Here is a 26,922-nt window from a genome sequence, read left to right as displayed (position 1 = left end):
TGTGAGTTTCTTGAAGGCAGGGACCAGCTATGACCTGTTCTGTGTCCCCAGAGCTTAGCCCAAGGCAGCCACAGATGAGGCCACCTGGAATGTTTGCTGAGAGTCTGAGAGGCTTTCTGGGTGCAGCTAACAGTGTAGACCACTGCAGAACAGGTAGTTTGATGACTTTGGTGAGCAGTGTTTGGGGGAATGGGGTGGGGCCAGAATGATGGGGAGGTCATGGGAGACAAGGAAGTGGAGGCACTGGGCAACCCCTTATATCCCACCTGCCCTTCTGTTTTTCCTCTCATCCTGTTCAGGGTACTTGTCATTTCTCCTTATCCAGATCCTCACTGAACATTTCCTTTTGGGGATGTGACTCTTAAGTCCCTTCCCAGGAACCCCTAAGTTTCTCAATGCCCCAAGCCTCCCTAGGTGTCCTAAACCTCTCCATAAAAGGGGCTACGGTCTGAATATCTGTGTTACCCCCAAATTCATATGTTGAAATCCTAATACCTGCTGTGATGGCTTTAGAAGGTGGATCTTTTAGGATGTAATAAGTTCATGAGGGCGGAGCCCTCATGAATGGGATTAATGTTCTTTATCAAAGAGACCCCACAGAGCTCCCTAGCCCCTTTTACCATATGAAGACATACTAAGAGGGTGCCAGTTATGAGCCAGAAAGAGAGTCTTCACCTGACCATGCTGGCGCCCTCAGACTTTCAGCCTCCATAACTATGAGAAATGTTTGTTTATAAGTTATGCAGTCTGGGATATTTTATAGCAACCTGAACAGACTAAAAGTTTCCCTGAAACTGTTCCTAACTCCTGAAACTCCACCATCAATACCCCAAATTTCCCCTTTAAAAGAGTCTTTCCCTGCCCTGTGCCCAGGAGGAGGGCGGTGTGCCCCTTACCTAGGCCTTCTCCAGGGAAGCTGGTGTTGGTCTTCTGCGATGGCCACCAGGGGAGAGGGAAGGCAGGTTTCTCCTTTATACTGTCAGTCCCTCACCCCCTGTCCCCACACAGCTGCTCAGAAATGTGACACTCCCCCATCTATTTCTGGATGTCTCCTCAAGGCTTGGGAACACTGGCCTCTGCCCAGTCTGCCCTGGGCCTGTGCTCCTCCCATGTGAAAGGGAACCCCTGAAGCCAGAGAGAAGGTGGGCTGAGGCATCGAGGATCCAGGCTGGAATGACTGTCTCCCCATTGGGTTTGGTCCTGTGCACAGCACCCCTGTCCTCGGTATCTTTTACATTTGCATTTTATTCCTTTTATGTGAGCATGGAGACTCACCTAACATGCCAGGAGAGATTCCCAGATTAAGGTGGCTGGGTCTGGCCAGCACTGATTTGCTAGGTGATCTTAAAGGACTTTCTGCTTCTGCCTCAGGGCCTCTGCTTAGTGACTAGATTTGATTCCATCTCTTGGGGCCTTTCTTGGATTTCCATATTTGGGGATGGGGGAAGCACTTGCATCAGAGAGGACAAAACTCTGATCCACTAGATCTGATACCAAGGACTTGTTTCAGCAAGCCTACCCATCCCAGACAGTATCTTCTGTTCCAACAGCAAATGCTGAGGGTCCTCCAGGGACAGAGGCAGCCAGGATACACAGGCAAGATGCTGTTTTTCATAGTCATGGTAGACAATAGAGAAACTCCTGATTTTCTAATCTAGTTGACCTTTGGGATAGTCAGTCTCATTGGAAGGGGACAAGAGTACTTGTCTTTTTTTTTTTTTTTAAGTTTATTTATTTTGAGAGAGACAATGTGCACAAGCAGCGGTGGGGGATGGGCAGAGAGAAAGGGAGAGAGAGAATCCCAAGCAGGCTCCATGCTGTCAGCGCAGAGCCCAACACAGGGCTTGAACTGGTGAATGGTGAGATCATGACCTGAGCTGAAAAAGAGTCAGATGCTTAACTGACTGAGCCACGCAGGTGCCCCAAGAGTAGTTGTCTGGCAGCTGTGTTTGCCTGACAAGTGTTCTAGTTTTTTGGGATGCCACTCCTTCCATCTACCTCCCCACATCTCTCCAAGCCTGTATACACAGTTTGTCTATTTGGGGCTATAGGAAGGTATTTGGGAGAAAGCAGGATTCTTGATGAAGGAAATTCTTTATTTGGCAGGCAGCCTGAGGGGATGGGGCAGCAGGGATGGGGCTAAGTGAGTGAGCCAGACCAGGATGGAGGCCCTGTGGTTAAGTCTAACCTTGTAGGCCCACTTTCGCCCCCGCAAGCAGCAGGAAACATCTCTTTAAATCCTGACATTTGAGACCCCCCCCCCCCCACCAATTCCCATGGCCACTGTGAGAGTAACCCTCCCACCCCCAGCGGCTCAGGCTGCCAGAAAGCTGTCCCCAGAGCTGCTTACTGATTTCCTCAGCTGGCCACTTCTCCCATTACCTAGGATTTGGCATCCAAAACTCAGAGCCAGGTTATTTATAGACAGGCCCGCAGCAGGGGAGGGGAAAGGCTAGTGTTTATAAACATGGGGTCACCTGAGTCTAAGAGGTCCAGAGAGGGAGGGTCTGGGGAGAAGTGGTACTGGCCCCTGAGGCTGTGAGATAGCTCTGCATCTGGTCCCACCCCACTAAAGGGAAGGGGAACGATGAGTGCCGCTCAGAGGTCCGACCACAAACGCTCCAACGTTTGGGCCATATGCAAATATCATGCAAATCAGCAAATGCACCAGCGGAGACTTTCTGGTGGGCGGGACCCTCGTGGGCCTCCCCGGCTTAGTGGTCTGGGAGGTGGGGCCCAGCCAGGTCAGGGCCCACCTGAGGAAGAGGCAAGTCTCACAAGTCTCACAAGTCCCTCCCTCATCCCTGGCCTCGCTCGGAGCCAAAGTGGATTCTGGAGAAAGACCTCGCAGTCCTAGGGGTAGGGAGGTACGCCCCTCGGCCCCTTCCTGCGCCACACCCGCTGCCCCCACCCCGTGTCCGTTGTTGGAGAAGAGAGGTGTCAGGTTACCGCCGCGGGGGCTATAGTTAGCCACGGGACTTTGTTGATCTGCTGGACTCCCGGGACAGCGCAGCGCCCGCCCGGACTTGAGCCCCCTGCCTCCTGCCCGAGCTATCAGCGCCCCTTCCCGCTCTCGCCCCTGCAACTTCCAGGTGGGTTTCCCGGCCTCCCTCCCCCTGCCTTGTCCGGGCGAAGCCAAATAACGGCTCCACCTTTACCATCGCAAGAAGGTCCCCGAGCAGAAGACGCTGAGCTTGGGGGCGACTGGGAACTTGGGGAGCGGAGCCCTGGGGTTTTGCGGAGGACAAGTAAATCTAAAGCCCCGCTCACTCCCTTAGGCCCGCCCTTAGCCCCGCCCACGCCCTCCGGGACTGTATCCTGAACGGGGGCACTTCACACCCGAGGAACGGACCCAGGTCTTTGTCCCCCAGCCCATCGCCAATGGTGCCCTCGACATCTGGACCTCGCTTTCCTGAGTCTCCCCCCAAAACGATGCTGGTGGCTCTGCTGATGGCTCTCCATGCCCTCTGGCAGGTAACTGGGGGAAGCTTCTCCCACCACAAGGGGAACAAACAGTTCAGGGGCAGACCAAAAAGAGGTGGACTGGGGGGCTGACTCTTCAAAAATCTCTCGCAGGGACTCTTCTCTAGGATCCCAGTCCTCTTAATCTTCTTCTCAGGAACCTCCATCCCTGCAGGCAGCCCCAAGTTCCCATTCTCTCTCCCAGAATCCTCACCTCCACCCACTGGTCCTCCTAGGATCCTCCTTCCTTCATATCATTCCTCCCCACTTCCTGTCTGCCACCACAGGCACAGCCCAGGCAAAGCGGCTTGGGCTACCTGTGCGCTGCCCTCCTGCAGCTCCTCCTAGACCAGGGCTTGGCCTCCTCCACACACCCCACCCCATGTTTGGAAAAATGGGCTTCTAAAGCAGGAGAAGACTCAGGAGTCTCAGAGCTGACAGTGTCTTGGTGTTGTGGCATGAGGGGGGAAGAGAATCTAAGGATGGAGGCAGGGTCAGGTCACTGGACATTGGCTGTATATTTGTATATCACCTGAATACTGATCTTAGAGCCAGAACAGTGCTTGGAAGTCATCTAGCCCCACTTCCTACCAGGTACAAGAACTTCTCTAATGACAAAATGACCCCATCATGTTGTACAGAATGAAGATCTATATGCTGTCCTCACAATATCCCTGTGAGGTAGAAAGTATCCTTAGTTTATACGTGGAGAGCCCATAAAAGTTAAAGAGACATACACAAGATCCCACAGCTAGTAAATGGGGAAGTCTGCATTTGAACCCATGTCTGTCGACTGCAGTGGCTGTGCTATTTAAGCCCTTGAGCTCTTGCCAAATTGCATATACTATATATCTGGTCATAGAAATGAGATACTGTGTTTCTGAATTGATCTGCCACCAGGGCCCCTGTCCAGTGCTCTGAACTTCTATCCTTTCCTATGTGGCTCCTCTCTTTCCTACATCCATAGGCCCGGGCTGTTCCCATCCTGCCCCTGGGCCTGGCTCCAGACACCTTTGATGATGCTTATGTGGGCTGCGCAGAGGAGATGGAAGAAAAGGCAGCCCCTCTGCTGAAGGAGGAGATGGCTGGCCACGCCCTGCTGCGGGAGTCCTGGGAGGCAGCACGGGAGGCCTGGGAGCACAGGCGTCGAGGGCTCACCCTGCCCCCTGGCTTCAAAGCCCAGCACGGAATCGCCGTCATGGTCTATACCAACTCATCTAACACTTTATACTGGGAGCTGAACCAGGCTGTGCGAACAGGCGGTGGCTCCCGGGAATTCTACATGAAGTACTTCCCCTTCAAGGCCCTGCATTTCTACTTGACCCGGGCCCTGCAGCTGCTGCAGGGCAGTGGGGGCTGCAGCAGGGGACCTGGGAAGGTGGTGTTCCGAGGCGTGGGCACCCTTCACTTTGAACCCAAGAGGCTGGGGGACTCTGTCCGCTTGGGCCAGTTTGCTTCCAGCTCCCTGGATGAGGCAGTGGCCCGCAGATTTGGTAATGCCACCTTCTTCTCTCTAAGGACTTGCTTTGGGGCCCCTATCCAGGCCTTATCTGTCTTTCCTGAGGAGCGCGAGGTGCTGATCCCCCCACATGAAGTCTTCTTGGTCACCAGGTTCTCCCAGGAAGGAGCCCAGAGCCTGGTGACTCTCTGGAGCTATAATCAGACCTGCAGCCACTTTAACTGTGCCTATCTGGGTGGTAAGCCATGCACGAGGGAAGCAGGACTGGTGGGATGGGTGAAACAAACCAGGATGCCCTTTCAGGAGACCCACTTGGTTAATGGGAAAGCTGAGGGCCAGAAGTCAGCTGTAATTACTATTCTCTGTGACTTGGGTTCTGCCAGCTCTTAAAAGGTCTTATAAGTGTTTTCTGGATCTATGAACATTCTCAGGTGATTCTGTAAATATTCTCAAAAGGTTCTATCTGCTGTATAGTCTGATTGACCAATAGAATCTGGTTAAGGAGATTGATAAGCAGAGGAAAGCGACGGGTGCTTCTTCAGATCTCAAGAGGCCCTGGGCTTAATGGGTTTGACAGGACACATATATGATGCTGTTCCTAAGTACTGAGGCAAGGACAGCATGGAGGACTGGCTGGGGCCAGGGTGGGAGCAGGGACGGATAAGCAAGCTGGAAAGATTTTCCAGGGGAAGAAAGAGGAAAGAAAGTCAGAAGTCAGCATTTTGGAGAAGGGAAAGCTGGATTGAGAAGGGGGAATGGCCCACGCGAGGACCTGGTAGGAAGGGAAGCTTGAGGTGTGAGGGTCTGTATCTACATGGAGGCCTCTCATGGTGCTATCTGTTGCAGGGGAGAAGAGGCGGGGCTGTGTATCTGTACAAAGTGAGTACTCTTTGCCCCCTCCCTCAGCTGCTTCAACTCCCCCTGGCCCTACTGACCCTTCACCTTCTTTTCTTCTCTCTTCAGCAGGAGGACAGCCAGACTCCACCTCCCAGGGGGACTTCTCTCTACTCTCCTGGAAGACCCTGTTCTTGGCACCTAGGGGCTTCCAGATCTCAGGAGTTGGGCCCTGAAAGTTCAATATCTGCCACTTAGGAGTTCTGGGAACTGGTGACCTTCATATGAAGAAGGGAGCTTCGAACAGCCTCGAAGGGAGAAAGTGGTTTCGGACACAGCCCTAGCAGCCACTTCCCCAGGGATGGGGACCCACCCAGCCATCTCTCTATCCAGCCATCTCCCCTCCCAACCAGGATGTGGGGGGATCTGAGGCCACGGCAGGGTGGAGGGAGCCCTGCTGTGTGGTGGTAGGGACTCCCTGGGACAAGCACGGGTAGTACTATGACGATCACTCAATTAAACAGTATTGCAGTGTGGTGACATCAAATTTCATGATTGATTTATTCTATGAGACCAGACCATCTACTCTGCTCTAGCCTTGCCAGACTCAGAAACTGAGGGACTAAAAGGATGACTTCTTGATCCCTCCTAGACATGGTCTCCTATGCAGACCCCTGTCACATACCACAACTTGCAAACCAGAAACTTTAAGAGTCAGAGATTCCCCACAACCTCCAGGAAGGAAGGCAGAAAGGGAGAAAGGGAGGGAGGGAGAGAGGGAGGGAGGAAGGAAGGAAGGAAGGAAAGGGAGGGGAGGGAAGGTAAGGGGAGGGAAGGAAAGGAAGGAAGGGAGATGGATTCATCGCCCATTTGTCAGATGAGGAATGCAAAGCTAAGGAAAGAAGCAACTTGCTCAAGATCAAAGAGTTAGTATTAAAACCAGGCTCCCTGCCTCCCAGTCCAGAATCCTTTCCACTAATGATGTGAAGGAACTCAAGTAGGAGCCTAAACCCAAGATACCTGGGACCCCATAGCAAGACATTTCTGTCTGTCCTGCTCCCACAAGAGTCCATTTCAGGGACAAGGGAAAGGGATCTCAAAACGTGAAGAGACAGAGATCCTTACACTCTCTGGAGGCATCTGACATCCAGAACAGAAACTTTATTGAGGCAAGTAAAGCAGCACAGGCTTCTACTAAGTGACCCCTACCCTCGCTTATCTAGGCTTCTCTACCTAGTAACAGAAGAAGGGACCCTCCCACTGCATCAGGACCCCCCTTAGATTCCCAAATCTTCCTCCTGGGGCAGGTCCCCAGCCGCCTCTGATTCTTGCTCCCTGTGCACTAACACGTGAGCTGGGGAGGAAGGGCCAGACTCGCCAGAAGCTGGAGTCCTAGCCCCTCCAGCATCCTGAAGCCCAGTTTCCGAAGATACCTGGGTCCCCACAAGCCCTGGCACTGTCAGCTCTGGGGTTTCAGGGATGGGGGGGCCCAGATTCTGGAAGCTGTTGCGCACTCGGGTGATGTAGCGACTGAGGACGCTGGCACCTCCGGGTGGTCGGGGTGTCCCTCCCTCTTCCAGAGTCCGCCGCACACCAGCCACCTCACTTTGCAGTCGAGACACAGTCTTGGTCAGCTCTGTCAGTCTGTTGCCCAGGTCTGGGGGTGTGGGGGAAGGTATTGATGGGGATCATCTCAGAAGATGAGCCTGCCCTGAACCACTTCTACCCTCAACAGAATCTCAGGGGACATATGCCTGTGGGTCCTGAGGGAGGAAAACTGGAGAAAGTGAGAGACTGGCTCGTGGGCTGGGGATCAGGAGCAGGCAGAGTCTGGGGCAGATGAATCTGAGTGGGGCTGAGGTGGCCATGAGTTTAGAAGATACAAAGAAGGAAAGGGATCCTCTCCCCAGAGAAGGGGTCAGGAATCACAGGAATGGGAAAGTTTTAATGGGTAGAGATTTGTGCCTCTGCCCTTGTCAGCCCTGTTCCCATCTAACCATCCTCAGGGCCCAGTTTCTTTTTTTTTTCGACGTTTATTTATTTTTGGGACAGAGAGAGACAGAGCATGAACGGGGGACGGGCAGAGAGAGAGAGAGGGAGACACAGAATCGGAAACAGGCTCCAGGCTCTGAGCCATCAGCCCAGAGCCTGACGCAGGGCTCGAACTCACGGACCGCGAGATCGTGACCTGGCTGAAGTCGGACGCTTAACCGACTGCGCCACCCAGGCGCCCCATCAGGGCCCAGTTTCAATTACACCTCTGCTTTCTCCCATTTCTGGTCCTCTATTCTTCTACCTTCCCAATAGCCTGTCAAAATAATAGGTGCTGTCTCTCTCTCTCTCTCTCTCTCTCTCTCTCTCTCTCTCTCTTTCCCTCTCCCTTGGGCTCCCATGGCAATTTGGGTCTCTCCTAGCTAAGCACTATCTGCCTACAAAGATGGTTTCTCTTTCTCACCAGACTGAAAGTTTCCCCTGTGTCTCTGCTTGACATAGTACCCCCTCCCTCCAAGATGAGGCTGGAACAAACGGAATGTAGTGGGGAATGGTGGTTGAGTGAGTGAATAAGTGAATGAGTGAATAATGAGTTAAGTGAGTGAGTGAATGGGTAAGAGAGTGAATGAATCAACAAACACATGAAGGATTAAATGAAATGAATGGAATAAATGTCTGAATGGCTCAGAGAGTCATTGAGTAGAAAGGCCACACTGCAGGGTGTGTCTGGGTGTGTGGTATTTATATGAGCAAGGACTGGCAATGGGGAAGGTTTGGGGGCAAGCCACTAACCTTTCCGACGGGTCTCCTCAAACTCCCGCCGGGCTGTCTCTATGTAGCGCTGTACCAGGGCCTTGATAACTCGGAGGCGGTAGGATCCACGTTCTCCCTCCCCAGGCCCTGCCCCTGCCCCAGGATTGGCCTGCGATAGGAACACCAGAGGGTGAGAGAGACCCCCACCCCAAGCCATTCTCTAATTCTTGTGCCCTCCCCCAGATGATAAACGTTGGAGGCCAAGTCTGTGCAGACTTTGCTGCCCCTGAAGGCCACATAGTTAGACCCTGATGCAGTCCTGGAAGACAGGAGGCAGACGCTGAGGAATGGCCAAGGGTAAGAGAACCAGGGTAGGGGGGCGAGGGGTCGGTAGGGGTGCAGGGGGTGGGTGGGGCAGGGCAAAGACAAAAATGTTGAGCCGGGCACAGTTGAGTTCTCTCCCCTGCCACCAACCCCATCTTGGTTTTCTTGAGTTAGTCCAGGCTAACTCTGCCCTTCAAATTCTGCACAAGGGGAGACTAGGGGCTGGGGGGAGGCACCCACAGGTACCTGCTCATGCTTATGAGATGGATATCATCATGCCAATTAGAATGATTGGTTTGGGGTCCAGTTATAGGCCTCAGGACGGTATCAGAAGGGCAAGCAGGGCATATGGATGGAGCAGACAGTGGAGAGAGAACAGAGGTGTAGTAGGCGAAGCGCTAGACTGGGATGACTTAGGTTCAAATCCCAGCTCCGTCATTTAGCAACTTTGTGCCTCAGGCAAGCTACTCAATTTCTTCAGGCCTGAGTGTCTCCAAATTTAAGACAGAAATGGTAATGATGTCTACTTCCCAGGTTAGTACTTCACTGGGACATAGAGTAAGGGCTCTCTACATGCTTAGGAAATAATTGTTTTTATCTAGTTTTATCTTCTCTCTAGATATTTTAGAGTTAGCACATGTACTTTTATAATATAACAAAAGCAAAACATTTTTTAAATATTTTCAGGGAAAAGACAGGATTGACCAAGATGGGCAGGCAGAAGCATGAGAGAGAATGATAGGTCCTTTACAGCTACAGAGTTATGTAAAGCATTTTTCTTATTAAATAATCAGTAAAGACTTAGGGAGGCCATTTCCTAAGGATGTGGGATAGGTGGGAAAAGGACATCTGATTGGATCATCAAAGAATAAGTGAGGTGGGGGCAGCTGGGAGAAGGGTGGGACTCCCATGGGGGTGCACTGGAGGACTGGGGTGATCCCAGCTGGCTAGTGTGGGGGGGTGGTCCAGCAGGACACACTGCTTATGCCCATTCAGGACTGGCACATGCCCAGAGAATGGGGTTCAAGCCCAGGCAAAGAGGCAGAGTCTCATCCTAGGGTGGAGGAGTCTTGACACATGGTCTGCAAATATGCATCAGGCAGCCTGGACAGGAACAGGAAGTGGCAGGGGGAATAGGGTGATAATTCCAGAATTTGGAGTCAAAAGTCCATTAAGGTAAAGGAGGTGTCTACACAGGAACTCCTGGAGCCAGGAAGTGGTGGGAACAAGGAACCCTGGGTGTTTAATTTCTTGTAAGCATCCTGTTTTCCCCATGCTGAACACATGCAGTTTACTGTGCCTAGAGCTCCCATTTCCACTGTATCTGCCCATCAACCTCCTGTTTACCCTTCAGGATACTGTTCTGCCCTCAAGACTCCGGGAAACTCCCGGATTCCTGGGTCTGGGGCCTGTCCTCTGTGCTTCTTTCTACCATAGGCTGGCTGTGCTGTGCAATTACAGTCCATCTCCTTCCTACTCTAGACCTTGAGGGACCACCATTCTGCATATCTTTATTTCCAGAATAGGTATGCTTTGGTAAGTACTTGTTGAACAAACTATTGACCAATCAGGAAGAGCCTTCTTCACCTGGGGATCTGGCCTGGCGACCCTGGCCTGGAGAGATCCTCAGGTAACAAGTTTTAAAGGGAACAGATAGAACCCCCTACAGACCTGGCAGTAACGCTGGTCTGAATTAGGATATGGCGCCCATGCCTGGGTTAGGGAACAGATAACAAGAGATAAGGGAGCCCCTTGGAGGCTCAGCCTCCTCTCTCAGGCCTCTATCAGCCATTTAATTTCCTAGTTTGTGGGGCATTTGTCCCTTGGTTTCTTAACTTTTTTTTTTTTTTTTTTTTAAATGTTCATCTGTGTCTTGGCTCAGTTTAGGGCCAAGAGGTTTGTCTGAAGGCTGGGAGCTTTTTTTTTTTTTTCTTTCTGATGGCAAAAAGATTATGTAAAAATAGTAATAAAAATACAATACTGAAAAGGATTATTGGGGGAGTAGGGGTTTCTTGATCCTTCTGTGGCTCAGCAGAGGCTCCGGTGGCCACTTAAGGCTATAGGATGTGCCTGAGCTGAACAGGGTGTCAGTGGCTTGGGAGCAAGGTGGCATGGATTTCTGTTTAAGCTGGGTGACCCATGGTTGGAAATCTAGAAAATGGCCAGAGTCAGGAAGAAGGAAAGGCAGTCATATGCTAGAGGAGGACCTAGGAGCTGGCCTTCTGGAGAACATGTCCAGAAAGACAGACAAGGGTGTGCAGACAAACAGGTGGTATAGATAATACCATTGAAGGCCTGTTGTGACGAAGACCACGGACAAGCAAATGAGGTACTCACAAAAGTGGGGATTGGCGGGTAGTCTGGCTTCTTGGTTTTACAGCAGGAACAGCAACAGCAGATGAAGCGGAATATTCTCCTGAGAGATTCAGAGGACCCACAGCGGTTGATCAGGGGACAGGGTGTAGGGAATTGGGCAGGAGCTGGGCTAGGGGTGCTGGGTGCTTGGGGGGTTGGGAGCAAAAGCTCTCAGGTCATTACCTGAGAAGGTAGAAGAGGGCCTTGGGGGAGGGCAGGATGTTGAAGGGCACAGGCAGCGTCAGGCCTTCCCGGAAGTAGGACAGGTAGAGCTTGGAGCGAGCAAACTTCCACTCCACATCGGCGTCGTCCTGAGGCCGGAGGCAGAGGCTATGCAAGGACTGCTTTGGCCCCTCGCCCTCCTGCCCGCGCAGTCTGCCTCATGCTCCCCCTGGTCTCCATGTCTCTCCTGCAGTGTGCCAAGCGCCGCCTTCTCCCCATTCCCATTTATCACTCACATTTCCCCCACCTGGCTCCCCCCTTCCTTTCTTCCTCACCACTGTCTTTCATCCTCTGACATCCAATTCCTGCCCAGGCTGTTCTCCAGCCACAAACCTGACCCCATCCATCTTCCCTCTCCCTTCCCATGTTCCCATCTACATTTCCACAACACACCCTTCCTCCCCACCATGAAGCGTCTTGTGTCTGGAGAAACGAATAGTATTATTAAAGAGCCTCATTTTAGAGATGAAGAAAATGAGGCCTGGTAAGGAAAACTTGCCCCAAGCCACAAAACAAAACAGGAGGGGAGCCAGAGGAGGAACCCAAGTGTCTGGACTCCTTGCATCCATTTCCTCTCCATCTCTGTGTCCCTTCTTTTCCCTGGCCACAGGTGGCCTCAGTCCACACACCTCAATCTTCTGGAAGGAGTTGGTAATCATGGCAATGAGCATGTTGAGCAGCACAATGACCATGACGATGGTAAAGATGCCGTAGAGGGCCCGGCCCACGAATTCAGGCACCAGAAACTGAGGCATGTCTACAACGCTGTGCTCCTCCATGCCAAACATAGTCCAGAACAGAAACTGGAATGTCTCGTTGAAACTGGTGTGCCGGGCCAAGCAAAGAATAGGATGTGAGGGGTGGGAGAAGAGCCTGAGCACCACCCGGACACACTCCTCCTCACCCTCCGGGACCCAGCCAGACACACTCCTCCTCACCCTCCAGGACCCAGCTAAGGGCGATCTGCTTCCATGAAGCCCTTTGGACCACACTGACCCATACCTACTCTTGTCATTTCTGAGCTCTCACTTTTATTCTTTCAGTAAGCCAATATTTATAGAGTATGTTACTATGAGCCAAATGTACTAAGGATACAGTTATGAGAGAGTAGGGGCATGAAGACCAGTTAAGAAACTTGTCATGGTCTGGGTGAGAGAGGATGGTGATTTGGACCACTCTGATAGCAAAGCCAATGCCACCTCTTCCGGGAAGCCCTTCCTGAACTCCCTTCTTGACCCCCAGCAGAATGTGCTTGTCTGTTAGTCACTCACAGACCTGATCATGTTATTTGTGAATTCATCTTACTCCCTCCATCTCAGTGCCAGTTCAGGCCTAGATTACTGCAACAGCCCCTGCATCTGATCTCTGGCTTCAATCTCTTGTTATTCTGTTCTTCTCTACATTGCATCCAAGGTGTCCGTCCTTCCTTCCTCCCTCCCTCCCTCCCTCCCTCCCTCCCTCCCTCCCTCTCTTCTTTCTTTCTTTCTTTCTTTCTTTCTTTCTTTCTTTCTTTCTTTCTTTCTTTCTTTTAGAAAGAGAGAGTGAATGGGCTGGGGAGGGAGAGAGAAAGAGAGAAAGAGAGAAAGAGAGAGAGAGAGAGAGAGAGAATCTTAAGCAGGCTTCACGTTCAGCATGGAGCCCAATACTGGGCTCAATCTCACAACCCTGGGATCACTACCTGAGTTGGCTCAACCAACTGAGCCACCCAGGCACTCCCCCCTCCCCTGCCCCATCTAGGTGTTCTTTTTAATTGCTGATTTGAGGTTTGTCAAACCTTAAATGCTCCTCCTAATCACTCTCAGTTCATATGCCTACCATGCAACTTACCTGAGATTGTTAGCAGAAATATTTTTTTTTACTTAATAAGGTGTCATCTGTGAATGAACAGCACAGGAGGGCTCAGGCTGCCTGTGCCACTGTGGAGTGACTGACACCACCAGGACCTATGAAGCAAGCTGGAATGAATGGTTGCTGCCTCTGGTGCTACAGTTCACGGTTTCAGCTGTCTAAGCTCAGTTCCTTTAAGTTAACATCCTGAAGGTTGGATGTGAACAAAAATTCTTAGTAAGAGGATTGGTCTCCATTTATACTGGAATAAAGCCTCCATTTATACTGGAACCAATGACAAAGCCTTGACCAATATCCACAGGCCCAAGTGTAGCTCCTTCAGCATCATTGATAAAACCATGTAGTTGCACTCATGAAGAATTTATAACAGAATCATTGCTTCAAAGGCCACCCGGAGCTCCCTGGCATGCTGGAAACAGCCCAAGCTTCTTAGGAGGACATTCGTGGGCTCCATGACCTGGCTCCTCTACCCTCTCCAGCTCTTCTTTCACAACTCCCTCTACATGCCAACCATGGAAGACATCTTGCTATATTCTACAGCCATACCTCCCTGCTTTGGTACATGTTCCCTTTCTGACCAGGATGCCCTGCACCTTCTCTGAAGCCCATAATCCTTGTAGGTGGAGTACAGATAATTCCTTCCTGGTGAAGTCTTTCCTGATTACCCAAGCTGGCTGGAATGAATGGTTGCCACCCCTAGGGGTTTCCCCCGGAAGGAGCTTTCCCCTGTGGGTCTCCTCAACAGAAGTCCTCCTTCCTCACAGCACTTATCACCACAAATTGAGCTTATTTGTGCACACTGGATATCTTCTTCATGAGACTGAGCCTGGTTCAGTTCATTTCCTCTATCTGTGCTTCCAGTGCCAGGGATAGGACTTACTGCAAAGGTGTCAGTAAATGGGTGTGGGCCCGACAACAATTATAAAAAGCCCACCACAACTGAATGATGAAGTGAATAAACTTAAAAAGTGGGCAAATGAATGAATGGACAATGAATGAGTGAGTGAATAAACAGACACAAGAATTATTGGCTATGTTTTGGAAGAACTGAGCATCAAAAAGAAATAATGACTATAATGGATTCTTATATTTTAAAAAATCTTTGAATCCCATAGTGATTTTTAAAAAATAAGACAGCACGTCTTTAGAGAAGAATGCCAGCAAAGAAATATAGAAAGAGAGGCGCTTTGGTGGCTCACTCAGTTGAGCGTCTGACTTCGGCTCAGGTCATGATCTCACATTCATGGGTTCAAGTCCTGCATCAGGCTCTGTATTGACAGCTCAGAGTCTGGAGCCTGCTTTAGATTCTGTGCTCCTCTCTCTCTCTCTCTCTCTCTCTGCCTCTCCCCTGCTCATGTTCTGTCTCTTTCTCTGTCTCTCAAAAATAAATAAATAAATAAATAAATAAATAAATAAATAAATAAAATGTTAAAAAATTTTTAAAAATATATAGAAAGAATGGCAGTAGTAGAAGATCACCATCTTGAAACCACTATTATAATAACTGATTCATGGATGCTAAAGCCACTGAGTGAAAGGTTGCAAGGGAACAGGTTAGTCACACGGTATCAGCATATCTTTATATTACTAAAGGGCATCCTTAGTACCTTTACAGTGAAGAGGTTTGATAGACCATTGGGCCTCCCAATGGGCTACACTGACATCTTCTGTCTCCTGATGTGATGCAGTGGAAAATACACATCATCAGCTACGTTGTGTTCTTGACAAAACTGCTTAACTTTAATCTTATCATGAGGAACTACTCAGATAAATCCCAACTGTAGAATACTCTACAGTATACTTTGATCTGTACTCTTCAAAAAAGTTCATTTGTTATGAAAGACAAAGAAAAGGTAGAGGGCATGTTGCAGATTAAAGGAGAGTAAAGAGAGGGGCCCCTGGGTGGCTCAGTCAGTTGGCGTCCGACTTCGGCTTATGTCATGATCTTGCCGTCTGAGTTTGAGCCTCGCGTTGGGCTCTGTGCTGACAGCTCAGAGCCTGGAGCCTGCTTCGGATTCTGTGTCTCCTTCTCTGCCCCTCCTTCTCTCTGCCCCTCCCCCGCTCATGCTCTGTCTCTCTCTCTCTCTCTCTCTGTCAAAAATAAATAAACATTAAAAAAAATTTTTTTTTAAATAAAGGAGACTAAAGAGATATGATAACAAAATGAAACACATGACCCCAGATAGGTTCTCAGAGTTTTAAAAGGGTAGAAAGACTTTTGGGGGGGGCGGGTCAACTGGAGAAACTTGAATAAGAACTATACAGAAAATAATAATTTGGGTTCAATATTAATTAATTAATTAAACAATTTTTAAAGTAAGCTCTACATTCAATGTGGGGCTTGAACTCACAACCCCCGGATCAAGAGACACATGCTCTACTGACTGACCTAGCCAGGTGCCCCTGGATATTAAATTTTTTGAGGGTGGGAGTGCCTGGCTGGCTCAGTCAGTAGAGCATGTGACTCTTGGTCTTGGAGTCATGAGTTCAAGCCCCACATTGGGCATAGAGCTTACTTTAGAAAAGAAAAAAGAAAAAGCATCCAACTTCATCTCAGGTCATGATCTCATGATTCTTGGGTTAGAGCCTGCTTTGGATTCTCTGTCTCCCTCTCTCTCTGCCCCTTGTGCATGCTCTCTCTCTCTCTCTCAAAAATTAAATAAACATTTAAAAAAAAAGAAAAGGAAGCAGAAATAATTTTTTTTAGTGTGATAATCGTTTTGTGGTTATGCTCTTAGGAAATCTCCTGAAATATTTAGGGATAAAGTGTCATGATGTTCGCAACGTACTTTTAAATGTTTCAAGGAAAATAAAATAAGGAGAGCAATAGATAGAGCAAAGTGTGGTAAAACATTAACAACTGATGAAGCTAGGTGAAGGGTATATGGGCAACCACTGTGCTTTTAACTTTTTCATAGGATTGACATTTTTCAAAATAAAAAGTTTGGGGAAAAAGTGAATGAGTAAATGAGTTAATGAACAAATGAATGAGTAGGAATCAATGAGAGAGTGAATTATTGCTCAAACAAGAGATTAATTATGAATGAAGAGATGAGAAAGGAGAGGGAAGGCAGTGGTGATCACTAAGTTCCAGACCGATCAGCCCCAGACTCCCACCTATCCACCCTGCCTCCACCCCAGCATACTTGCCCAGACGCTCTGTCTCCTGGTAGGGCACGTAGATGTTGTTGAGGCCACAGAGGAAGGCAGTCAGGATGATCATGAGGATGAACATAAACCTGGCAGGGGGTGGGATGGGGAAAGGTCAGAGAAGGTTTCTATGTTGGGAGAAGTCAGGTTCTGGGAAGAGGGATCAAGTGATGGCCTCCCAGACTCAGCATCTCTTGACAAGTATTCAAATTTGGTGATTATTAAGAACAGAGAAAGTAAAGATGGGAAAGGAGAAGTCATTTAAAATGGTGCCAAAGCAGGAGCTCTTCCTTGAGAATAAAGGATACTTAGTTGAAGTGATCCAAGCTGGGGATGGGCCAGTCTCCCAGGGAGGGACTGAAATGCTAAGAGGTGGTTCAAGGAAGAGTGAGTCAGACAGTCCTACTGGACAGGATTTATCAGCAGCAGTGGTAAAGCTACCTGTGAGAATGGGTCAGCCTGCAACAGGGGCTGGGTGGGGGGCATGCGGGTAGAAGAGTCTCAGGGGTGGGGTGGGAGATTCTCCTCAAGCTGAGCTGAGCTGAAGATGTTCGTAGATGTAACCAGGGCTTCAGGCAGGGGATTCCCTGGGCAGCAGGCACTAACTATGGGCTCTGCTTAGCGGGAGAGTCCAGGTTTGGCTGCCAATTATTAGGTGATAAGCACCAAGAATACTAGATAATGCCACGAGTTCAAAGAGCTGTTGCAGAGTGGGAACGATCCAAAGGGACCCCTGACTTCAGTGCCCTTACCACAAAGATGGGAAAACTGAGGCCCTGAGCGGGTCATGAGGAGCAACAGAACTGGGGCTGGAATTCCCATCCAAGGGCGAGTCCTGCTGTCAGTGGTTCCTAATCTTTTCAGGGGTCATGGGCCTCTTTGAGAATTAGATGAAAGTTATAGACCCTTGCTGCAGAGAAATGTGCATTTACGTCTACATCCCTAGTTTTGTCTGTAATTTCAGGACCTCAGAGGTCTCTGGAGCCTCTGCAAGGAAGCGAGGTTAAGAACCCCTGTGCCAACTAGAGGTGAGGACTTTTACAAGGAGGTCAAGTGGAGTCTATCACAGTGGAGGATGCTCTGAGCAGGTACAGTACTCACCGGATCATGTCGTCAATCATCCTGCCAATAGAAATCTGCAGAGTGCCCAGGGACTCATGGGCCGGCAGGATGTAGGCCAGGCGGGTGAAACTGAGCATGCTGGTGACGGCAAACAACACCTCCGCCAGGAACTGGGGATCCTCAGTGCGCCACTCACTTCGCTCTGTGCAGGGTGGAATGAGGCTGAGGCTGACATCCAAAGGAGAGAAGGGCCTGGGGGACCCCAACTGAGTTGGGGGGCACTCACCAGCTGTGGTGAAATAGTGGCAGGCAGCTCCGTTGGGGGCATCCCGGCAGTGCACATGGGCAAGCCCGGCCAGAAGGAGGCGCAGCGCAAAGGCCGCCAGGTACAGGGACAGGATGACCACATCCAAGAAGTTCCACCAGTCCAGGAGGTAACTGCGCAGGCCCTCAATCCACACTTCCTTGCACTCAAACCACAGAAAGCCTGAAGGTAGGAGGCAGGGACAGGACGAGGCAGAACTGTCCTGCTTCCAGGTCAGAGCTAGGTTATTGTGTGGGGGCACCTATCCGTGGGGCGGGGGAGCTAAAACATCACAGGAACGAAGGTGATTAAACATAACCATGCAATCTACGTAACTACAAAGTGATCTGTGAAAATAAAAAAGACTACCAGCTGATGTGGACACCTCTACCGTGGGGCCTGCACCGATGATCCCAGTTGGCTTATATGCATAAACTAACACCTGGGAGAGGTTGGTACTGGGAGGGAATGGTTTAAATCTGTTTCTCCTAAATGCTGGACAAATATTTCTAGAATATTGACTTGAAGGGGCTCCAAACTATTTGCCTGCTCTGAGTGCCCATGTCTCAGTGGGGAAAAGTGCCAGACCTAGGGATGGGGGCGTTGGGTCTTGGACCCCATTAGCCAGGTAACCCTGCCGCATTGTACCCTTCTGCATTCCCTGGATACACGTTGTGTGCTTTTTCTGTCTGCCTAGAATGCCCTTCCACACCCATTTGAAGCCAGGCTCGCCTATATGGCCCAGGTCAAATACTGCCTTGTCTGCAAAACCTTCCCTGAGCAGGTGCAGTGAGTTGCTCCCTGAACTCTGCTCTCACAGCTCCATTCAGATCTCTGTGATGCCATCAACCACGGGGCCCTATAGGGTATCTCTTCCTGGGTCTGTCTCCCCTCACCGCCCCTAAACTCTGAACTCCTTAAGGGCAGGGACCATGTCTGATTCATCTCCTTGTCCCCAGTGCCCAGAACAAGGCTGAGTAGTCACTATTAAACTAACATTTATTAAGCTACCACCATATGCCAGTGGGACCCTGGCACAAATATGGTCCCCGGCCTTCCAGGATTCTAGTGAGGGAGATGGGCAAGTAGCCAAGTGGTTACAATTCAGTATGGTGAATGCAAAGATTGAGGAGCAGGGAAACAGGTTGTTTTGGGAGTATTTAGGAAGGGACCCTCACCCTGATTTGGGGTCCAGGGAAAGCTTCTCAAAGAAAGTGACATTTAAGCTGAGATTTGAAGGAAGAAGGGGAGCCAGCCAGGTGATGGGGTCATGTAGGAAGGGGACAGGACTGGAGAAAGAGAATGAGCATAGGCCTGGGACAAGTGGGAACATGGTGTGGTCAGGAACTGAATCAATTCTGACAGCAGCAGACTATCTTGTGAACCTGGGATGGATGTTCAGTCCTATATGTTGTTGCATGGATGGATGGATGGAACCATATTTAATTTATCCGTGCATTATCAGGGCTTCACTCACAGTGAACAACAAGCATTTATTAGGAGTTTGCTGACTAAGCTAGGGCTGAGGGGAGGGCAGCTGAGGAAGGGGGCCTATGGCCCAACCCGCTGAGCTGCCCAGCCAGAGGCTAGATAGAGTTCTGGGGGGGTTCTTGTAATTGCCTTTGCTGAACTGTTCAAGAACACTTGATTTCTGCTATAGAAGAAAACCAATGGAATGCATGAAACTTACAGGTTGAGCATAGATAAGTTAGTTATTTGGGTGGCATGTTGAACAAATAAAACGAGTGGAGCATTTGTGTGTGAATACATAGAAAGGGATTAAGTATTCATAATATACTGAATATACATGAGGCAGCTGAAGCCCTCAGGATTCATCAGCTCTTAAGTCAGCTACCCACTGTTGATACCCTTTCTGGCCCTATGTGTCTTTTGCACAAGAATTCCTTGGGGTGCCTGGGTGGTTCAGTTGGTTAAGCGTTAGACTTCAGTTCAGGTCATGATCTCATGGCTTGTGAGTTCAAGCCCCATGTTGGGTTCTGTGCTGACAGCTCAGAGCCTGGGTCCTGCTTCAGATTCTGTGTCTCCCTCTCTCTCTGCCCCTTCGCTGCTTGAGTGCTCTCTCTCAAAAATAAATAAATTGGGGCACCTGGGTGGCTCAGTCAGTTAAGCATTAGACTTCGGATCAGGTCATGATCTTACGGTTCGTGAATTTGAGCCCTGCGTCGGGCTCTGTGCTGACAGCTCAGAGCCTGGAGTCTGCTTCCGATTCTCTGTCTCCCTCTCCCTCTCTGCCCTTCCCCCACTGGCGCTCTCTCCCTCTCTGTCTCTCAAAAATAAATAAACATTAAAAAAATAAATAATAAAATAAGTAAACATTAAAAAAAAAAAAAAGAATTGCGAAGGAAATTCCTAGCTGCTCATCAGGATGATTAGCAAGCTTCAGCTGTAGCCAGACATACTTGCCCCCATGTCTCTTCTACAGACCAAGTGTTGGGGCGAGGCAACTTCTGGCTCTCGCAGCCCCTGCTTAAACTTCAACTCTGGTTCTCATAACAGCACCACCATTTATGGATTTAGTAAACTGTATGATTGAAGCATCTCAGTTTGGTCTGTGAGCCTTTCTGTTCCATGACTTTTGGGATAGACTGCCTGGTGTCCTGGCAGGTTACCATTACGCCAGGGTCATTTCCCACCTGAAGCTATGGACCAGTGTCTTATTTGTGAAAGGATAGGGACCTCTGGAGTGGGGTAAGAATGGGGCCCCTGCTCAGGGAGTCTTATCACAGGGCTAGATCCTCTAACTAGGGGTGAATAGAAACGGTCCCTTGGAGTGCTGGAGCCTAGAGGGGTTTGGTTCTATGTTTGCGGGCATCTACAGGCAGAGGGTCCCCCCCACCCCCGCCTCTACTGGAGTACTTACTTTGAAGAACAGTGAGGGAGCCCACAAGGGGGACCACTACAAATAAAGGGCCCCACACACGTACCTGTGACCCAAACCATGTGTAGGGAAGTCTCCCAGACGCTCTGGCTGCGGCCGCGGAAGGTGCTCAGCTGTGTCTCCATGGCCAGGGACTCACCCAGCAGGAAGATGAGGAACCACAGATAGGAGGCAGAGTGCAGCAAGAACTTCAGCACTGGGATCTTCAGCAGATGGCCCAGCTTGCAGGGAGAGGGAGGAAAGCATGGCTCTCAGAGGCCTGTCACACCACCCCTTCCTTGGAGAGCTTCCAGACCCCTCCTTTGACTTGCACACTTATCCAGACATTTATTGAGAATGTGCTCTATTTCACATCTATTTCCTTCACAGCTGTGTGAGGTGAGTAGTACTATTCCCATGTGTTTCAGCTAAGGAATTGAGGATCACAGAGTAAAACAACTTATCCTTGGAGGTCCCACAGGCTCTTCAGTCTCAACCAAATTAAAAAATAAATTCATCATCTTCCATCCTAAACTGGTTCCTTCTCTTCCTCCTCCTGTGTCCCCATCTCAGACAACGACCATCTCCCTAACTCCTACCCTCTCCCCAACCCATCCTCATGCCTCTAGTAGAGAGAACTTTCTAAAGCACATAACTAAAGGGATCACTCACTCCATTAAAATCCTACAATGGCTTCTATCACTGCTTATAAAGCACTGCTAGATCTGGCCCCTGCCTGCTCCCCATCACTCACTATTTGTACGTATGCTTCAGCAACCAGAAATTCTTTCCGTCTCACTGATACTTTATGTTCTCCCTCCCCTGGGCCTGCAGACAAGCTGCTTCTGCTCCCTGGGACACCACTCTCCCTGTTTCTCACCCGGTTAACATTATATCCCCCGGATCAGGCATAACACCCAGCTCACAGCAGGGTTTCAAGGAAATGCTTGTTGAAATGAAGGAATAAAGATAGCTAGGTCCATACAGGCTCTCAATAATTTGTAGGTTGGGGCGGGGGTCTCTTTAGGAGATTTTGGGTCGTACATAAGATTCAGGCTTTGGAGGCAGAGAGACCTCGGTTTAAATCAGGACTGGGCTATTTACTGCGTCCCCTGGACAAAAAGAGCACTTCTGTTCCCCATGCCTCCTCTATAAAATGAAAGTGTAATACCTACTTTCCAGGGCCACTTCAAGTGACTTCATGGGAACATTAGCAAAGTGCGCAATAAGTGACAGTTATCATTAACTTTTTTCTTAGTACCCGGGACTTGGGTGCCAGCCAGTAGCCGAGGCAGAGGAAGGGCATGGTGAGGAAGATGAGGAAGGCGACAAAGAGCTTCCAGATGGTGGTGCTTCCACGCCAGCCAGCCAGGTTCCCACACCAGATGGAAGACAGGACTTGCTGGCAGATGGGGTGTGCTACAAACTAAGCAGAGATGGCGCGTGAGCAGCGTGGGTGGTTACCAGGCAGGGAAGGGAGGGGGAGCCAATTGTGTGCACAGTCCTGCCTTCCCTGCCCCAGAGATGAACCATATTTCTTCTCAGGCCAGCCAGCTCAGAAGAGAGGCAACTCATTTGCCATGTGACCTTGGGCAGACCCCACCCTTAGGCCTTGGTTTCCTAGTCTGTGAGGGAGAAGCTTAACTCAAAAGATTTTTCTGGACTCTCTGGATTCCTCTTTCTTTCTTGAGTCTAAGCCAGGTAGTGGTGGGTGGAACTAGGTACCAGAGTCCCAGAACCCACAGGGTTTTCTGCCTTCTTAGAGATGTGGGGCACCAGTCTTGAGGAGGGGAGGAACAGGGAGAGTAGGATTTGATGTTTTGGGAGGCAGGGCCAGGGGAGCCATTATGAAGGAAAGTTTTTGGTTAAGCTACTGGTGAGATAGGATATCTGAAGATGGGTGAGATGGAGTAAGGGGTGGGAGAGGCTAGAAAGGGAGCATGTCTTCAGCTTATGGGGCAGGCATCTAATAAGGTAAGGAATAGTGGAATCACTTGGTATGTAAGCCCTGAGAGATCTAGTCTACTCTTGTTGAATACAGAGAGATACTGAAGTTTAACAACAGAAGAAGACTGGACCAAACTAACTCAATAGGCCAGAGGCAGAGCTGAATAAAACCCAGATGTCTGGTCTGAAGGTAGAATCCTGGTGGGTAATGGGACTTCCAAGGCCTGGGGAGAGGTTAGGGGCTTAGACTGAAGGTAAGAAGGGGGTTGGGGAGGCCCACAGGACCAGGGCCTAGCTAGAAGGGTGCTCAGGATCAGGTCTCAGAGGGCAGGGGGAGGACTTATTTAGGCTGGACTAAGGAATACCTAGCCATGGCAAGGCAGGGATTAGGGCAGGGGTGGGGGAGGTAGGTAGGGCCCAGCTGACCCGCTTCTGGTTGTAGTTGATGGCCAGTCTCAGCCTCGCCAGGTTGGGGATGCCTTCCTCAAAGGCCTGGCCCAGGCCCTCAGCCTCGGGTTCAGTCTCGTTGTCTTGGCCCAGGTCATTGAGTACTGCGGTGACCTCACTCTGGTTCCGGCACATGCCCAGCAATTCAAAGCCATAGTCCTGGCTCAGCGACTCCAGGGCAATGTACTCAGGCTGCAGGGAAGCAGATCTGTGTATGCCCACCGCCCTGCGGACACAGCTCTGGTAAGTCAGCTCCACCCTCCCAACAGTGGGCCTGACTACCTCTGTGCTGCCTCAGGCCATCACCTCCCCACATATGATGTCACCCTGAGTCCTCCGTTCCTTCTCTGCCACCTCAGCTCTCCTCCTTGTTATAATTAGGGGCCTCTTGTGTCAACTTTGCTTCTCTGGTGCTCCATCGACCTCATCACTAAGTCACTGCAACCCAAACCCCTCTACCACCTTTGCCAGTCCCTTGTACCTCCTTTCCTCGTCCCTGTTTCCTGTTCCACTTCTCATCCTCTTCTTTATGCCTTTCTTGTGTTCATTTCATTGAGTTTTTTGAGCACCTACCTTACATGAGAATCTGTGCCAGCAATGTTAGAAGCAGACATGAGTAAGGCAGTTCTCGCTCCACTTTACCCAATCTATTCTCGCTTTTACTCAGGGCCCCAATCCCAGAGAGAATGCAGGCAAGAATTTGGGGAGGCTAGACCTGCACCCAGCACTGTCCCTCAGGTGGTATTACATTGGGCCAGGTGCTTCCCCTATGCAGGCCTTAGCTCCCTGGCTTGGAGGGGGGGGATGACAATCGGTGGTGCCTCCTTCAGTGGGCCACTGTGAGCACGGAGGGAAAGTCCTTCAGAGGAACCGCTCTTTCCTGCTATCTGTGAGGTGGGGGCTCTGATCCCTCCATAACTCTGGTGAAACAGCATGCTGTTTCCCCAGTGCACCTGGCATGGGCCACATCCTGCCTCAGAACTCTGTTTCCCCACTTAATGGTAATCTCGAGCCTGGGGACCAAGTGTGCCTGGCACAGAGGGGGTGCTGGTGGATGAGTGAGGGACAGGACTGGGCTGGTGGTATTTAAGGCTCCTGACCAGTCCCCGCTTCCAGGCCTCCCCCGCTCCCCTTCACTCCTTCTCTGTCCCGAGCAGCCCCTTGTACTCATCACCATGTGTACTTTTCCTACCCAACAGCCTTGCTTGGATTGCACCCCCTACTGCAAATATCCTCCCTACTCCTCCTCCTCCTCACTTGTTATTAAACCTCCTGGCTGTGCAGCCAAGATTAATTTTGCTTCTTTGAAGGAGTCTGCATGGAACACAACAGCTGTAGCTTCCTGACCTCCCTTTTCTAGGTTTTGGAAACCATGGAGCACCCTCCACAGAGGCACTCCAATGAAGCTGAGCATCCTAGGAGTGGCTTGTCCACCTCACTCTTGCCGATCACAAGCTCGAGGCTCCAACTCACAATGCTCAATATGGGGCCGCACAGTAGGTTTTCAGAAAGGATGGGTCCCAGGGGCACCTGGGTGACTTAGTCAGTTAAGCATCTGACTTTGGCTCAGGTCATGATCTCTCAGTTTATGAGTTCGAGCCCAGCGTTGCACTGTGTGCTGACAGCTCAGAGCCTGGAGCCTGCTTCAGATTCTGTCTCTCTCTCTCTCTCTCTCTCTCTGCCCCTCCCCCACTCATGCTCTCTCTGTCTCAAAAATAAACATTAAGAAATTTTTTTAAAGAAGGGACGGGTCCCACTGAATGTCATCTCTAAGTCTGTTTAGCTGCTTTTCTATCTGTGCTCTCCCTCCTTCCTCAGACAGACCCAGGGCATCCCTAGGGTGGGGTTTGTGCTGCCCCATAAATCTAGGTGGCCCTAGAGTGATGGCTCTCTTCCCATATAAATGGAGATTTACTGAGAACAGAACTAGGTCTCATTATCTTTCTGTTGTTTTCCACTTCCTGGAACACCCACCACGAGCCTACCCCTGACCATGTGGAAGGACAGATGCAGGGGGCCAAGGGCAGGAGAAAGTATGAGAAACCAACCTTAAACTCAGGTTCCTTGCGTGCAAGGCGCCTGAGCTCCCGGCTGAGCTGGAAGGCAGCCAGCATGGCATCCTCACTGGCCAGCGAGAGGTGGGCCCTGCTGGCAATGCCGCGGTAGGTGTTGATGCGGGACAGGGAGAACTTCAGCAGGTCGTAGCGGCGGGCATTGCTGCACTCGAGGCAGGCACAGGAGACCGGGTGGGGCCGGGCAATGGTGTGGCCCTGGTCCATGAGCAACTGTGCGATCTCATACAGATCCTTCTGGCAGGCCAGGGTGAGTGGAGTGACACCAGGGGCAAAGCGTGAGCCATCAATTGAGGAGTCAAAGAAAGCCAGTGAGAAAGACCTAGTGTCCACTTTGCGGCCCTTCTCCCGTTCCAGCCGGGCCAGCAGGCGACGCACCGCTGCTGGCTGGTTTGTGTCCACTGCCACTAGCAGTGCCTCATGGATCTGCCGGAAGTCAAACTTGACATTGGCCAACAGCACATCAGTGATGGCCTCGTGGCCCAGCCGGATGGCCAGATTGAGAGCTTCCCTCCAGGAGCGGTCCTCGGCCTCCTCCACGTTCCTCAGGGGCCCGCCTGGCCCGCTGCCTGAAGCCTCCACCCCGGACTCCAGCAGGTGCTGCACTAGGCCCAGGCGGCCCTCCTGGATGGCAGTCAGGAGCGGAGGTGGGAACTTTAGCTTTTTGTTGACAATCTCCGTCCAGTTGGGCTGTGGCTGGATAAAGGATGGAGAGGGTGGGATCCCCAGTCTCCAACCCCCTTTGCTCTGAGGCCTCCCTCACCCTTCCATCTTTAAGCCCTCAACCCAGCCACTGTTCTATTTTGCTTTAGCCCAAACACATACTAACAGTGTTGCTTTCAAAGGACATTTAGTGTGGTGCCTATATATGCTCATTATCTGAGCACTTCACAAGTACAGTAACTATCCTTACAATAACCCTGTAAGGTAGGAGTGATCACACCCCCTTCAACAGGAGAGGAAACTGATATACAGACATGCTAAGCCACTTTGATGAGATATGGACCCAGGTAGTCTGGCTTAGGAGTTAGTGTTCTTAACTACTTTTATGATACTTCTCAACTCAAATAGGAATTATTGTTACTAGTTTTGGATTTCTGGAATCTTTACTTATTTGAAACATCAAAAATGTGGGATGTAATAATACAAATAAATGATTCCACTTTCTTCTTTTAAGAAGGAAATTAACAATGCTACCACCTTTATCTGAAATTAAACTCTGTGTCAAATGTACATCCTACACTTTGTATATATGTTTTATCCAATGTAATCATCTTATATAATGACATGAATGTCCCCCCAAAATTATGTCTGTGTAGGGGATAAATTTCATTGCCATGTTTTTTTTGGGAATCAATCATTTTGGAAATACCTTTTCATACCATAGTAGTTTCTTGTATAGATTTTGTAAGCTTTTAGTAAATAATCTCATTTACTGAAATACTGATATTAAGAAAATTGGTCTTGCTTGACAAAAGCATCTTTCTCTTTTTAAAAACCATTAGCTTAAAACTATACAAATTTATTCTTACAGTTCTAGAGGTCAGAATTCAGAAATTGGTATCATTGGGCTAAAAAGTCCAGGTATTGGCAGGAGAGGGTGGCTCTAAGGGAAAATCCCATTCCAGCTTCTAAAGCTATGTTCCCTTTATTCCTTAGTTTACGGCTACCTGCCTCCATCTTAAAGGCCAGCAGCACTGAAGATTACCAACATTTTCTTTTTTTTTTTTTTTTCCAACGTTTATTTATTTTTGGGACAGAGAGAGACAGAGCATGAACGGGGGAGGGTCAGAGAAAGAGGGAGACACAGAAT

General features: G+C 50.0%; 3 protein-coding genes across 15 annotated transcripts in view; 1 reads left to right on the top strand and 2 right to left on the bottom strand.

Moving 5' to 3' along the window:
• The window catches only part of ART5 (ADP-ribosyltransferase 5), a 17,795-nt gene extending 11,500 nt beyond the window's left edge, over positions 1 to 6,295 (top strand). For 2 of the 8 annotated variants that reach the window (XM_019811889.3, XM_045038792.1), the window contains 4 exons: positions 3,279 to 3,474; positions 4,430 to 5,159; positions 5,768 to 5,800; positions 5,885 to 6,295. In XM_019811889.3, coding sequence (XP_019667448.1) covers positions 3,382 to 3,474; positions 4,430 to 5,159; positions 5,768 to 5,800; positions 5,885 to 5,991 — 963 coding nt within the window. In that variant the 5' untranslated portion in view covers positions 3,279 to 3,381 and the 3' untranslated portion in view covers positions 5,992 to 6,295. Of the gene's footprint in view, positions 1 to 51; positions 154 to 2,346; positions 3,093 to 3,278; positions 3,475 to 4,429; positions 5,160 to 5,767; positions 5,801 to 5,884 lie in introns of those variants that run through there. The other 6 variants (XM_045038794.1, XM_019811894.3, XM_006937008.5 and 3 more) reach the window with 6 other exon arrangements.
• The window catches only part of ART1 (ADP-ribosyltransferase 1), a 20,091-nt gene extending 11,430 nt beyond the window's left edge, over positions 1 to 8,661 (bottom strand). Inside the window, exon 1 of one of the 5 annotated variants that reach the window (XM_045038791.1) lies at positions 8,540 to 8,661. The gene's annotated coding sequence lies outside the window, so the exon portion shown is untranslated. Of the gene's footprint in view, positions 1 to 896; positions 1,106 to 8,539 lie in introns of those variants that run through there. The other 4 variants (XM_019811887.2, XM_019811888.2, XM_019811886.2 and 1 more) reach the window with 4 other exon arrangements.
• The window catches only part of TRPC2 (short transient receptor potential channel 2), a 20,858-nt gene continuing 822 nt past the window's right edge, over positions 6,887 to 26,922 (bottom strand). Inside the window, exons 2-13 of one of the 2 annotated variants that reach the window (NM_001375822.1) lie at positions 25,086 to 25,805; positions 23,017 to 23,229; positions 21,905 to 22,069; positions 20,711 to 20,885; positions 17,748 to 17,948; positions 17,501 to 17,663; positions 16,396 to 16,488; positions 12,031 to 12,223; positions 11,363 to 11,490; positions 11,162 to 11,240; positions 8,540 to 8,669; positions 6,887 to 7,412 (exon numbers count right to left, since the gene is read on the bottom strand). In NM_001375822.1, the coding sequence (NP_001362751.1) occupies positions 7,033 to 7,412; positions 8,540 to 8,669; positions 11,162 to 11,240; positions 11,363 to 11,490; positions 12,031 to 12,223; positions 16,396 to 16,488; positions 17,501 to 17,663; positions 17,748 to 17,948; positions 20,711 to 20,885; positions 21,905 to 22,069; positions 23,017 to 23,229; positions 25,086 to 25,805 (2,640 nt within the window). In that variant the 3' untranslated portion in view covers positions 6,887 to 7,032. Of the gene's footprint in view, positions 7,413 to 8,539; positions 8,670 to 11,161; positions 11,241 to 11,362; positions 11,491 to 12,030; positions 12,224 to 16,395; positions 16,489 to 17,500; positions 17,664 to 17,747; positions 17,949 to 20,710; positions 20,886 to 21,904; positions 22,070 to 23,016; positions 23,230 to 25,085; positions 25,869 to 26,922 lie in introns of both variants that reach the window. The other variant, XM_045038030.1, reaches the window with a different exon arrangement.

This window comes from Felis catus, chromosome D1 (genome assembly GCF_018350175.1).
Source record: "Felis catus isolate Fca126 chromosome D1, F.catus_Fca126_mat1.0, whole genome shotgun sequence".
Taxonomy (NCBI): Eukaryota; Metazoa; Chordata; class Mammalia; order Carnivora; family Felidae; genus Felis; species Felis catus.
This window is presented reverse-complemented; position numbering and strand designations above follow the sequence as displayed.